The 12,803-nt window shown below is 37.1% G+C and overlaps 1 protein-coding gene across 8 annotated transcripts in view; it reads right to left on the bottom strand.

Moving 5' to 3' along the window:
* Window positions 1-12,803, bottom strand: part of GRID1 (glutamate ionotropic receptor delta type subunit 1) — a 545,782-nt gene that overhangs the window by 206,544 nt on the left and 326,435 nt on the right. For all 8 annotated transcript variants that reach the window (XM_058841710.1, XM_058841711.1, XM_058841712.1 and 5 more), the window contains one exon: window positions 4,135-4,340. In XM_058841710.1, coding sequence (XP_058697693.1) covers window positions 4,135-4,340 — 206 coding nt within the window. The remainder of the gene's footprint in view (window positions 1-4,134; window positions 4,341-12,803) is intronic.

Consider the following 12,803-nt stretch of genomic DNA (forward strand, 5'->3'; position numbering starts at 1 on the left):
AAACCAAAAGCAGGATATCAATATTTATTTTAAAGAATCAGTCAGAACACTTAGCAGTAACTAGGGTGAAAGTGAAACAGAGAAGTCTTTGCTTTCCAATGAGGACACTGAGGTAATTATATAAACAGGGCAGAGATAAATTACAGCTGTTTAACACCGTCTTATACTGGAAATTTTTAACTTCAGCTCAAATTGGAATTGCTGCGATTCACGTAACCCTGCTGCATTGATACAGCAGTTGTGTATTAATTTTTAAAGGAATTAATCTGCTCTCTTTTATTATAGGCTTCTGTTTTTAAACTCACTTACTACCCTAGGCATGCAAAGAGTTCTGCTTTAGGCTGCTCTGCTGCAGGGATATGCATATAACCTTCCTGCAGTCAGCTCACCAGCTTATAGTCAAGGCAGGCTCCCAAAGAACTACAGCACTTTCAGACATCCACCTTAACAAAAGGAGTTTTCACTTCAGTGAAGCTGCCAAAAATACAAGTAATGCTAAGTTAAAGGTTTCATAAAGCTGATAATGCCTTCTTTTTTCAAGTCAACTACATGCAACTGGGTTACAGCCTCCATTTCACTGGTGCTCTAAAGCAAAGGTTGTACATAAATACTGCAAAGGAAGAGTAAAGTCTATGAAGCAATTGACACGACCTGTATTTATAAAGACAAATCCTATTAAAATACATATCCCAAATAAACCATGTGTTCTGTGAAGAATTAAGAAACCAAACCCTCCACAGAGGTCAGGAACTGCACATCTGCCACAGGAAACTTGAGATGCGCTGAATTACAAGACCTTTTCCTCCTCTTCAGATTGGTTGTATATAAAAAGTACAAATTCCAAACTTATTCACACAACCAGTGTTTCCTGGCAGGTCTTCAGAAGGGCTCCTGAGTCACCTGGAACACCCTGCACAGCAGTTCAGGACAAACTGCCAGCCTGATTTACCAGAGTGTTTTATCTACTGAACTCTTGAAGGCCGTGCAGAACGATGCCTCCCGGAACTCTCCAGCCCAGCACCCCCACTGTCCAACTGACCTCCCTGTTAGAAAGCATTCCCTGTTTAACTTTGGGTTGTTACTTCCTATGACACAACCCATGATCACCTTAAATAATTCCTCCTCCTCCTCCTCCTCCACTCATGTTTCCTCTCAAGTACCTGGCAGCTCTATTCCCGCGGGCAGGCTGTATATAGAGTGTTCCCAAGGCCTCTCCTCAGAGGTCATACTCTCCCATCCTTTCATCATTTTTGTCACCTCCTTGAACTTTTTTCCATTTATTTCACTGTACAGCCTTTAATGATAAAAGCGGTCCATACAAATAATACCTCTACTTGCAATTGAAAAAACATTGCAAAGTGAAAGAGGCAAGTGAATTCTCACTCTCTCAAGGAGGGAGCCTTTTGAGTCTCAGATTCCTGTGTCTGGGCCAAAATAACTAACAGAAAAGGTGAAAGTGCTAAATCTTCCCATTTCTGAATTATTAGTTTTTTCTTATCACCTTGCAAGAGGATCACATGCTTTTCAAAATATAAAATTGTTTTCCTGGCACACATACACCTATTACAATTGAGACAAATATATCTGGGATTTTTGCAGATGGAGAAAGGAACATTTTTCTCAACTGTTTAAGGAGGGACACTCTTTAGATTAGGTTTACTTCAGTCCCTAAATGCCCTTTTAATGCATACTCTAAGATAGTTAACATTTTATAAATGCATTTACCCTCCCTGTTCTGAATAAAGGCTGACTCCAGGATTATAGCAATACCATTGAAAAGGTTTTTTTCCTTCTCCTCCCCATTCTTACAGTCAAAGCAGTTTCATAGCAAAATACTAAATCTTGAAAATTTACAAAAGGTCAATAATTTCTACTGCAGTAACTTTGACACAAGACAGAACCAGGCACTGAGATGTTAAGACAGTTAAATGAAAACCATGCCTAAATAAAAATTAGAGAAATTGAATTCTTCCATGATTCACAAGTTTTTTACACATGAGATGGCAGAGTCCCCTTACTTTGTACATCCAAAATCACATGAGATCTCTCTGGCCCACCCAAGAGATTATGAGACTGAAACCTGGATCTGTATTTTTAGCAAAAAATATGTATCACTTGCAGTTCCAAACCAGGCAAAATAGATTTTGTACCAGCTTCCAATGGCTGATATCTATGACTTGTGCTAAGAAAAATCTGTTAAATCTGTTTATTTCAGGTTTCATAATCCGAACACTGTTCTTATTTTTGTTCTGCATTTCACCAGAGGACTGGCAGTCAGCATTTGGTTTTCATGAAGATATGGTATTAGCCAATACATTTTAACAAAAATCTGGTTGAAGTTTGTCAGACATTCTTTCCCTATTACAAAATATCAACTCAAAAAAACTGAAAATCTTAATAAGAAATCTCTTTTTCACTTAAATTTTTTTATTTCCAGAAGCAGGGCTTTAAAACCTCTTTGTTCTTCAATTATTTTTTCTAACTGGAGTTAAAAAAAAAAGGAAAGTATGTGCAAAATCTAAAAATAAAATCTTTACATTTTATTCTAGTGTTGTTACTTAGATTCTCCCCTACACTCTGCATCTCCTATCTCAAGCCTTCTGAGAATTCCTTTCTAAGATTTAAATTTCCTCTTATAAAGCCTTTCTGAATCTATCAAGATTCAATATAGAAAGATTGCCAAATAAATTACTTTTCATTTCTGCCCACTGTTAAACTCCTGCAGGGAGCTGGAAATATATCAGGGTCATTAGTCTTAATGCCTATAATACACAGTGCTTTAAGGTGAAGTGAGTAGTCAAAGAGTTTAATACAGTTCAGTGCTGGCCCCTACTCTGGAGACACCTTGGGGCTCTGACAGGGCACTCACCTGACTCACCAAACAATCCCAGAGCCCTGCATCCCCAGGGAGACACAACTTCCACCCAGCTGGGTCTGAATAAAACATTTCTTCTTACTCTGGTTTGGATACTTTGTCAGGACTCTGTGGAAAGCCAAGCAATGTTCATTTCTGCTGGAGGTCTCCTATGAAAACAACTGACTGAGCTGTGCAGGGCTGCACACACTTTGAGGGCACTAACTCCTGCACTCTTCTACTGGAAATACCTGTGTGTGCACAAATCTGAGGAGAATGTGCTTAGTCTTTTCCAAACACCTATCTGCATCATTTACTTAGGATAAAATTCACCTTGTTGTTTAAAAAATCACTGATGAACACAAATGTGGATAATTTACTAAGGTTCTTATGGTAAAAAAAAAAAAAAATAAAAAAACCTTTAATGAGCTAATTTGAGTTGATTTTTTTTTTTTAATTTAACAGGCTTTGATGCAGCAAAACTGATAATAGAAACAGGTCCCCTCCGCATTTAAATTTCTTGGTTCAGTTATATCCCTGGTTAGTTAAAAAAAAATTCAAACCCCTACTTTATTGCCAAAATCTTAGCTAATGAATACACAAACTGGAACTGAGGCTCAAATTCTGATTCTCAACTCTGGCATACAAAACACTGTAAAATAATTCATTATTTAATATTAAGAAAGCTGGATAAAACTAATTAATGCCAAAACTTAGCCCACAGCATGTTAATTAAAAGTTTGCCCAGCAGCTACCTCCCTGTCCTAATTAGCATCCCTGATTTCAAGAAACCACTAAGAAAGGAAGACAAACATATAATTCCAACTTCATATTTCATAAAAATCTCTTTGATTCAACTTTCAAACATCAATAATATGCCCCTTTAATACAAATTTGCAGATTTCCACAGCAAAGACAGATCTCTCGTGCACATTATGTTTCATTTATAATAGATTATCGCAGATTTTCTGGTCACTTGTTAACAGTGGTTGAAATCCAGGAAAAAAATACTGATACAGAAGACAACCAGACAAAAAATAATTACCCCCCCCAGAGCTGGATATTATATTATATTATATTATATAATATCTGGCCCATGTTGCCCCACTTGCATTAACCAAAAAGCAAGCATTCCCTGGAGCATGTGATATTTCAATTCCCCGGAAGTCTGACAATCTTACGTGACATTAAACAACCAGCACTGTCAAAAGGGCAAAACATGGGTCATACTACATGTTTCTGAAATGTTGATGATTAAAAAAAAAAACCTCAACACTGACCTCATTAATAAAAGTCTGGGCTCCCCGTGGGCTCAGGAGTAAGATGGCCCTTCGCAACGTGTCCCGATAGCGGTTCAGCTCTTCCGTTTTCATGGTGGTAAAAAGGTTGGAAAATACTCTGCTGATATTCCTGTCCACTTTTTGTAAGGATACATCAAGTCCCAGTCTGGAGGCCTGATCGAGAAATCCCTGCAGTCCACGTATATCTGTAACAGGAGGAAGGGAAAATTAAAGGAAAAAAAATAAAAATAAAAAGCAAGAGAGAGAGAGAAAAGAGAAAAGAAAAAAGTCATTGCACCAATCTCATCCAGTTAAATAAGAAGCACTAATTAGGTGGAAATGACTTTTTTTTTACTTTTCTCCTGCAGTGCCCTCTGAAGAAGAGTATTCCACACAGCCATTTTCCATAGCTCCCTTTCATAGTGAGTGCCAACAGGGAAACTCCATCAATTACCTGCCTTCCCCTGAAGTCTGACAAGGACTCTCAGGAAAAGACAGTTCATGCATTTGGGTGCCTCTGCAAACCTCCCCAGAGGCTCAAGGCTATGGGGTTTAACACTGCACAAACAACGAAGTCCTACCCCAACAGCATCACAGGTCAAATGCAGAAATCCAGGAGCAGATAAATGAGCAGGGGATAAATCACTCACACGTAAACTTCTCACCTTCTATAACCTCACACAGCTGCCTTTCCCAAGAAAAAATACAATATCCAGAACATACACAGCCTTCCTTTTGACTTACCCTTTTTTCCTATCCTGGAAATAACCTGCCTAACCAGAAGTTTTAACTCATAAAAGAATACACCAAGTCCCAGCATAATTACAATATTTTAGTATTTAAAAACAAAAAAAAAAAAAAACAAAAAAATAAACAAAACAAAAAAAAAAAAGTGGTTGAAAGAAAAGAAATCATGCAAACAAGCCCCTTCAAAACATGTTCCTTTGAGCTGTGTGCCTCAACTTCAGGATGATTTGAAAAAATGTATTTCCTTAATCACATTTTTGGGCATTAACATGAAGGAATACATTTCATAAGTTCATGCTGAAATCTGCTTGTTCAAACTGTACTCTGTCTTCATGGCTCTCAGCATTTGTCTGTTATAAATGTCTGAAGTTTTATTTTGCAGTGAAATTTAGAACAAAAAAAAAAAAGTCAAAGCTTATATTGAACCAGGTTGCTCTCAAAATTAGCAGTGACTTGATCACAGCTGTACCATGTCCTTAGAAACCCTTAATTTTATGGGAAAAATGTCTGACTTGTCATGAATAAGAAAGCATTGAAGCCTCTCATTTCACACTTTCGTCATTAAATTTCAGTTCATGGGTGAAGCCAAATGGTGGAAGTTGAAGCACATTTACTCTTCAGAAAATGCCACTTTAACTAACAATCTCTATAAAACTGTTGTAACAGCTGGTGGATAGTTTGGGGTTTTTTTAACCCTGCAGTAACCAGGTTGTGACACTGCCCAAGAGAGGAGCCCAGCCCAGCTGCAGCCAGTAGCACTCCCTGCTGCCACACCTGAGTGGGCTCTCAGATCACCCCAAACATGGTGCTTTTCATGGCCACAGAATACACATGTGAAGCCCTTTTTATCCCCCTATAAATGTCGTATGGAACACTATTAAAGTAACATCTTGTGAGGATACACCAGTTTAGCTCATGTACAAGTGCAGTATATTAGGGTCAACCAGCAAATATCAGATCCAAAAGAAAAACAAGATGCCTTGAGTAGCTTCACACGTCTATCCAAACATGTGAATGCTTCTTAATGTGATTAATTCTGCTTCAAAAATCAGCTGAATTGCAGAGAGACATCTGAAATAGTAGAAACTAAGCTTGGGTTGTGCCAAGCACAGTGGACTCCCTACTGACTTTTTAATTTTGGTTTAGTTGGCGTGTTCAGCCAGCCATCCAGCCACACCATCAGGAAAGGTGCGCTCACGAGGGCTGTGCTGATCTTCTGCTGCTCAGCTCAGGCAAGTATATAGCAGCTTTGTCCCACTGTCAAAAACTTGCTCACCATCCAAAATCCCAAACCCCAGTCAGGGGGAAAAGGAAGTGTTTATTGTTATGCAGGCATTTCTGGAAAGCAACAGAGGACTTCAATGTGTGTATAACTACTAAATATTGCAGGTGGGCTGAAATAGTGACAGTGACAAACAACCATCATTTACAAGTTAAAGCATTTCACTAAAGTTGTCAAAGTAAGTTTGGATGTTGTGAATTTAAATTCATTAGACAGCATTCATTACTATACCTATGCAAACTTTATGGATACGTGTGACACAAAACACAGAGATTTTTCTTTCAATGATATTTAGTCCTTCGAAATTACTCCAGTGCTTGACAAGCAGTAAGAAAATTCCCTTTCTCATGGTTTAGTAATGACTTGTCTTTTTGTGCAAGCCTCCAAAGCAAAGCTGTTTGCAAAAGATTAACTGTGCTGATATTGCTCTGGGGGGTTTTCGCCTCACGTTTTCAGCTGACCTGATGAACTACAAGTTAGAAATATTCCTGTAGACAAGTGCAAAATATTTCTTGGTAAGACTATCTGGACTTCAAAGTGCATTTTATATTCCCTTATAAACTTTTCCCCAAGGAAAACAGCCTATTTTCCAGTTTGAGGGATGGAAAGGATTCCGAGATTTTCCAGCTTGGTGAGAAAGCAAAATCTGAGATGGATGAGATTGTCCAAGCTCAACTGTGCAAGCACAGTCTGTGAGTTCTTCACAGATATAAGTGAATGTGAATTTATTCAGTGTTGGCAATTAGCAAGAACTGTGTGATGATAACTTCCTGAATGCTGACATGCCTGCTCCTGCCGGACACCGGGAAAAAGAAGAAGGCTTGGTGGGAATTCAAAGGTGGAAGTGGGAACTGAAGAGAATTGTTTCAAGAGGTGACTAACAACTTTAGGTGCCTACATAATGGAATCTTTTTTTACAAATAATTATTCACAACAATTACCAAGAGGGTAATCTTTTCTTAAAATGTATCGGTACACAAATACACAAACACATGCCCATATGCAGGAACATCTGTTTATAAGACATAATAAATTAGGCTCAGTCTTATTTTATCTGCCATTACACAAGGAAGTGAGTGCCCTCATTTTTTTTTTTCCCTCCATTTAGAAGTCCATCACAAGTCCATGCAACATTAAAGAAAAACTGAGCTTTGTTCCACAGCAGCTGAAACAGAAATATTCACAGGTACAGTTATTAATTTCTTTCCACTTCTCATAATCTAGGACTGCTAATCCTTCATTTTCTTCAACACTAAAAGGAGTTTGATACAGTTCACATAGAATTTGATTAAAATAAAGGGTCCTATAAACAGTTTTGTCTGTTAAAATACAATTGTTTCCCATCCCTTGTGGTCTTAACAGTGGTTTTTTATTTGAAATTTTGGATTCTAACATTAGAGAGTTATTTCAGACCATTACTAATGAAATAATTCCTTGTGCCCATTCATTTTACAATTTTTAGGCAAAGTATAGCAATCCAAATTCTCACTTCTGTCTAGAACAAAGGATAGACTGGTTTCTTGTAGGTACACAACCTACAGCTACCTCTGCCTTCAGCCTTACAATCACTTACTTTTCTCAGGTTGTAGCCTACACTTGATCTTTGAAATCACATAATCTTATTTTAATTTTCTAATTTCTCCTCTGATTTGTGCCTGCTTAGCATGAGGACTTTCAGAGGCAGTGTTTGAACATTTCTCTTAGAGAACATTAGTTTCCTGAAGAGGATGAAACATTTCAGAAGGAAAACTGCACTAGAGAAAATGCATCTCTCATAGATGGATCCATAACACCACACAATAATTGGGTATGCTTACAATGCTCCAGTGTCAACCCCAATCATGGAATCAGCAGGTTGGAAATGGAACTAGAAAAAAGTGAGAAGAAAAAAAAAAGAAAAAAAAAAAAGAAAATTTCTTATGAACTTTGTGCCTCTTCTGCTACATCTGACCAGAGAGAGAAAAGAATCTCTGTGTCTGAGAGCCTTCTTCCTAATGCTGACAGATAAACCACATGTGCAGGTCTGGCAACAGAAGAACAGGACAATTTTAGGGATAACCATTACAAGGAGAGAAGGAAAACCTTGATACACTCCTAAGATATGAATTCTGTCACTGTGACTACAAAACTAATGCTTGCCATAAATAAGGGCTTTATTGTACTATAAAAAATAATGGAATATATAATTTCCTGCTGGAGGTTAGGTTGGGTACTGTGCTGGCTGATTGGAACACAAACATAAAAGAATAGTACTAAATGTGACATTAGCTACCTGTAAAGCTTATTGTCACGTACAAAGTACTTCATTTTTATTACATCATTTATAATTTTTTCATACAAAAAAGATCCTCGAGTTTACTGTAGCATTCATCCTTCATAAATTTACAGGATCTGATTCTTGGACTTGACGAAAGAGCTTGAAGCTATTATTTCTGTGTGAAACAGCTGTGTGGCTGGGCACAGCTGGCCTTTTAGGATGGCTCATTGCAGAAAGGAATTTCCAGGAGGTAAAGAGCACTATATCATCTTTTCAACACCAGTTCCTAACCCCACTTGACAGAAATAGAGGCAGCACATGGCCAGGAAACATTTTACTTTGGGTGGAAAACAGCTGGAAGCAAACTGAAGTACCAAGTTGGAGCTGGAAGCACAGCTAAAGAAGCACCAGGATATAACTTCACACCCTGTCATTCTTATCCAAGCAGATCCTGGGAGCACTAAGTGTTGTTACCGAGTTCTGTTTTCAAATAACCTATGCAAATCCTTTCACTGGTATATTTGTAAAAGGGAAAAATAAATAAGTGTGAAAAACAATGAGATCAGGCAGGAGATGGTGAGGTTTGGAATTTTCTCATTTGCGGATTGCAGGCTCTACACTTCACACTTTTTTCCCCCAGTGTCAGTTTTATTTGAGCATTATTTTGATGATATTTAAAGTACTGAGAAGAGTGTCAAGTAGGCTTGGATAGTTTCATTATTTTAGCATTTATACACATATAAAAATAAGTTTACCCTTTCCAAGTCTTCACCTTTCTACTATTCCAAGTATTTACCTTTTCCAAGGATATTCAAGGCATTGTTCTTTAGATTTAAACTCCAAGGGAAGAAAAAGAAAATACTGTTTCTTCTCTCTCATTCAAAGATATGCTTTATTGTCATTTTGATTCTCTTCAAATTGGACAATTATTTCATTTCTTGGCGAAGAATAAAACAAACATTTCTAGGATTCATTGATTTCAAAGATAACATATAAGCACTCTGAAACATGTTTTCTAAACCACTTCAGTTTTGTGGATTTCATTCTTCTTATTTTACATTGCCTGTTCTCCCTAATTGTCACAATGGCAAATTGTTTGCATTAGAAATAAGGGATAATATCCCTGGTGTTAGAAACAGACACACATATCCTGATGATTAGACTCCTGCTGCACTGTCAGCTTTCTGAATAAATTATTTTGAATACCATCTTTGTGTCCTTGCTGTAGATAATAACCTACTTGAAGGATTTGAACATATTCTAGAATTTTAAAAAACTGAAAGTGGACATACTTCAGAAGCAGCTCTTATTCTTCAGTCAATAAATAACAAAATTTTATTTCTCTATACACTAGAAAGAAGACTATTATAAATATTTCCAAAAGGGAATTATTTTGTCCAAATGATCTAGAAGAATCCAACTTTGAGCAAACACTGAAACTTTGAATCTAAAATGCTCACAGAATTATTTTAAGTGCTCAAACAGAGTGATGAGACCAGAAAATATAACAACATAGTCTGTTACAATAGATATCACTGCAATAATATTAGAACATAAATACTTATTGGAGCCAAGTACAAATATGAAATTATATAAGTAAAATATATTTTCTACTTTTTTTTCTCTGCTCTTACAATGTCTCTCCAAGCTTGTATTTCTCACTTCACCTACATCATTTCTTCATGTGTCTTCGCCTGCCATATTCCCACAATCAGTGCTAAGATAATTTTTTTCTACAAACATTAGAACTCACAATTTCAAACTGTGTCTAATTTAGTTACCTCACTCCTAATTAAGTTTTATTTCAAGAAATTTCTACTAAAAAGAAAATCCTTGTTTTCTTGCATGCTTTTAGATATGCCAGAGTTCACAGTATCACCTCTGCAATTATATCCCAATTTCTTTGCCTTTTCATTATAAAGAAATGAACTCAGTAAGTAAGCAGTCATTATTATAGCAAGCAGATATAATATCAAGTACAATAAATTCATTAATTAAATTTGATACTTTTTATTATTCAGCTGAGATCAGCTGGACCAAATGAGACCAGACAGGAATTTCTGCTGAGCTCCATGTCCCTGACACAGAGTGTAAACCAGGAGGAACTGTGGATACTTCCCTTGAATATTATCCCAACAATTCAGTTTGCAGTGCAAGGAATTCCTCAGACAGGTGTGGTTTCTCTGTATTTCTATGCACTAATGGTCCATGTAACCCTCCACAGTTTCTCCTACACAGAACAGCTCAGCTTCCTTTAAGCAAATGTAAACTTTGAGCATCCAAATCAGTTGACAACCAGCATAAAAACTTGGGAATTTTCAGACTCCCACTGGATCTCTCATTTCCCAATTTTACTCTTCTCTCCTGAACAGTCCTACTAAAAGGGATCAAACACAAAGCAACATGCCAGCACCTGCACTGCCTGACCAAACAGACCTAGAAGCTGCATAGTCCCTTCTCAAAGACATGAGAGAAAAGCAAGAAATGAGACATTTCAAGGGAAAAAAAATAAAGCAGGCTATCAGAAACTTAAACTTTGAAAAATGCACAGAATTTTGATTCACCATTTAAACAGAAATCACACCTTACATTTGACCACCTCTCCATAGAAACAGGGAGTTCTACCATGTGTGTTTCAAGCCAAGCATCAGGATTAACCAGATGCAAACTTCTACTCTGAACTCTTTGCAATATCAAAGGTTGAAGTTTCAACAGTGGCTGCAGAAATTTTTGATACTACCCACATCAATATTATTTTCAGACTTTCAGAGATAAAAACTACTTTGAATAGAGTCAAATCACAGGTTATTTTCACTCCTAAACAGATGGAAAAGGGACAGAATGCACCATAAAGCCAGATGTGTTGCATGCATAAACAGATGCGTCTAGATTCATCATAAGAGATTAAAAATATTTAAGTTACTCTGCACAACTGGTGTTTCACACCTGAAACAGCTGATCCAATCTGAAGGTAACTGGAGCTTCTCAGGAGGCCCAGAAGCACAAAAGCCTTTTAAAGGCTACAACAACCCTTTCACATTTAGCATGAAAGGTCAACTACAGATCTTTCCTGCTGGATTTTAACACTTAGCATTCAAAAGCACAAGGGAAAGCACCTCAGGAAATTCATTACTGTTGGAAAAAATGTGGACATACGCTACAATTGATGTAAAAAGGGAATTCACTGAAGAACCAGCATTTCTATTCAAATCATCCATTTGATTCTTCCAAATGCAATAATTGCCAGCTGTTTGCCCAATGGTAAACCACTGAAATGAGCTGCAATAGCTTCTCACGTCACTACTGCTGTTTATACATTAAAATACCTTTCAAGACATAGTGTAACTACTACGCAGTGCAACTGCTGTTTCTTCTTATGAGACCAAAAATAGCTGTATTGGCAGAAAATACACTTCTGCTGATGTATAGCCTCAGTTGAAATGAAATATTTTTCACACAAGCTAATTTTAATCATTGCATTAAGTTGCTGAGTTTAATATTTGTTATGACTGTGTACCAGAAATTGAAACATCCATCCACCAGCACCTTAAAGAAAATGTATCACTTTTTCTCTTGAAGGGCTGAGATGCAGTTTTCTGAAACCACATTATTTTACATGAATATCTGAATTAATAGTACCCATTTAAGATGTTGGGACTGTAAGCCTGTCAGCTTTCACATAAATGCAGCTGTTACTGTATGTTAACTTTAGTTATTGTATTTTGACATATGAAGAACACCCTTCAGAAATAAGACCAGTAACACTAAACTAAGGATAAGCAAATGCAAGTGAAAGCATCCCAAAACAAACCAAATGTGCAAAGGGCATACCTGAAATAGAGAGACAAATGTTCTCTCTTCTCATTCAGAGAAAATCAGAAGTCAGCAGAGAATCTAAGAGATTAAGTGTGTGTATAGCTAAGCGTCCAGCAGAGAAGTCAGAAGCTCACCCCTTTGGATTTAATGGATTGCAGAGTGAGTCTCTCTCTTGTTTAAGTCAGCTTTAAATACTGCACATTCTGGTATCAAGAGAGATGGCAATGAAATTACCGCAGATAAAGAAATTAAATCACCCCCTGAAGAAAGGCTACTGGCAGGAAGACCTTATTCTTTCACATGTGTGACAGTAATTATTGCTTGTGCTCATACAACACCTTTCATCTAAGGATCCCAATGTACTTTATAAACACATGGACAGTATAAAAAAGTATAAATACATGCCACAGGAGCTAGTTGCTCTTGTCTACTTAACTACATGTCAGCAAATAATAATTCAACTCTTTATTGGAACGGCCTCACTTTGAATATTGTGTGCAGTTCTAGGCACCAAAATATAAGATATAAAGCTATTAGAGTGTCCAAAGGAGGCCATGAGGATGGAGA

The sequence above is a fragment of the Poecile atricapillus genome, chromosome 6, assembly GCF_030490865.1.
Source record: "Poecile atricapillus isolate bPoeAtr1 chromosome 6, bPoeAtr1.hap1, whole genome shotgun sequence".
Lineage (NCBI taxonomy): Eukaryota > Metazoa > Chordata > Aves > Passeriformes > Paridae > Poecile > Poecile atricapillus.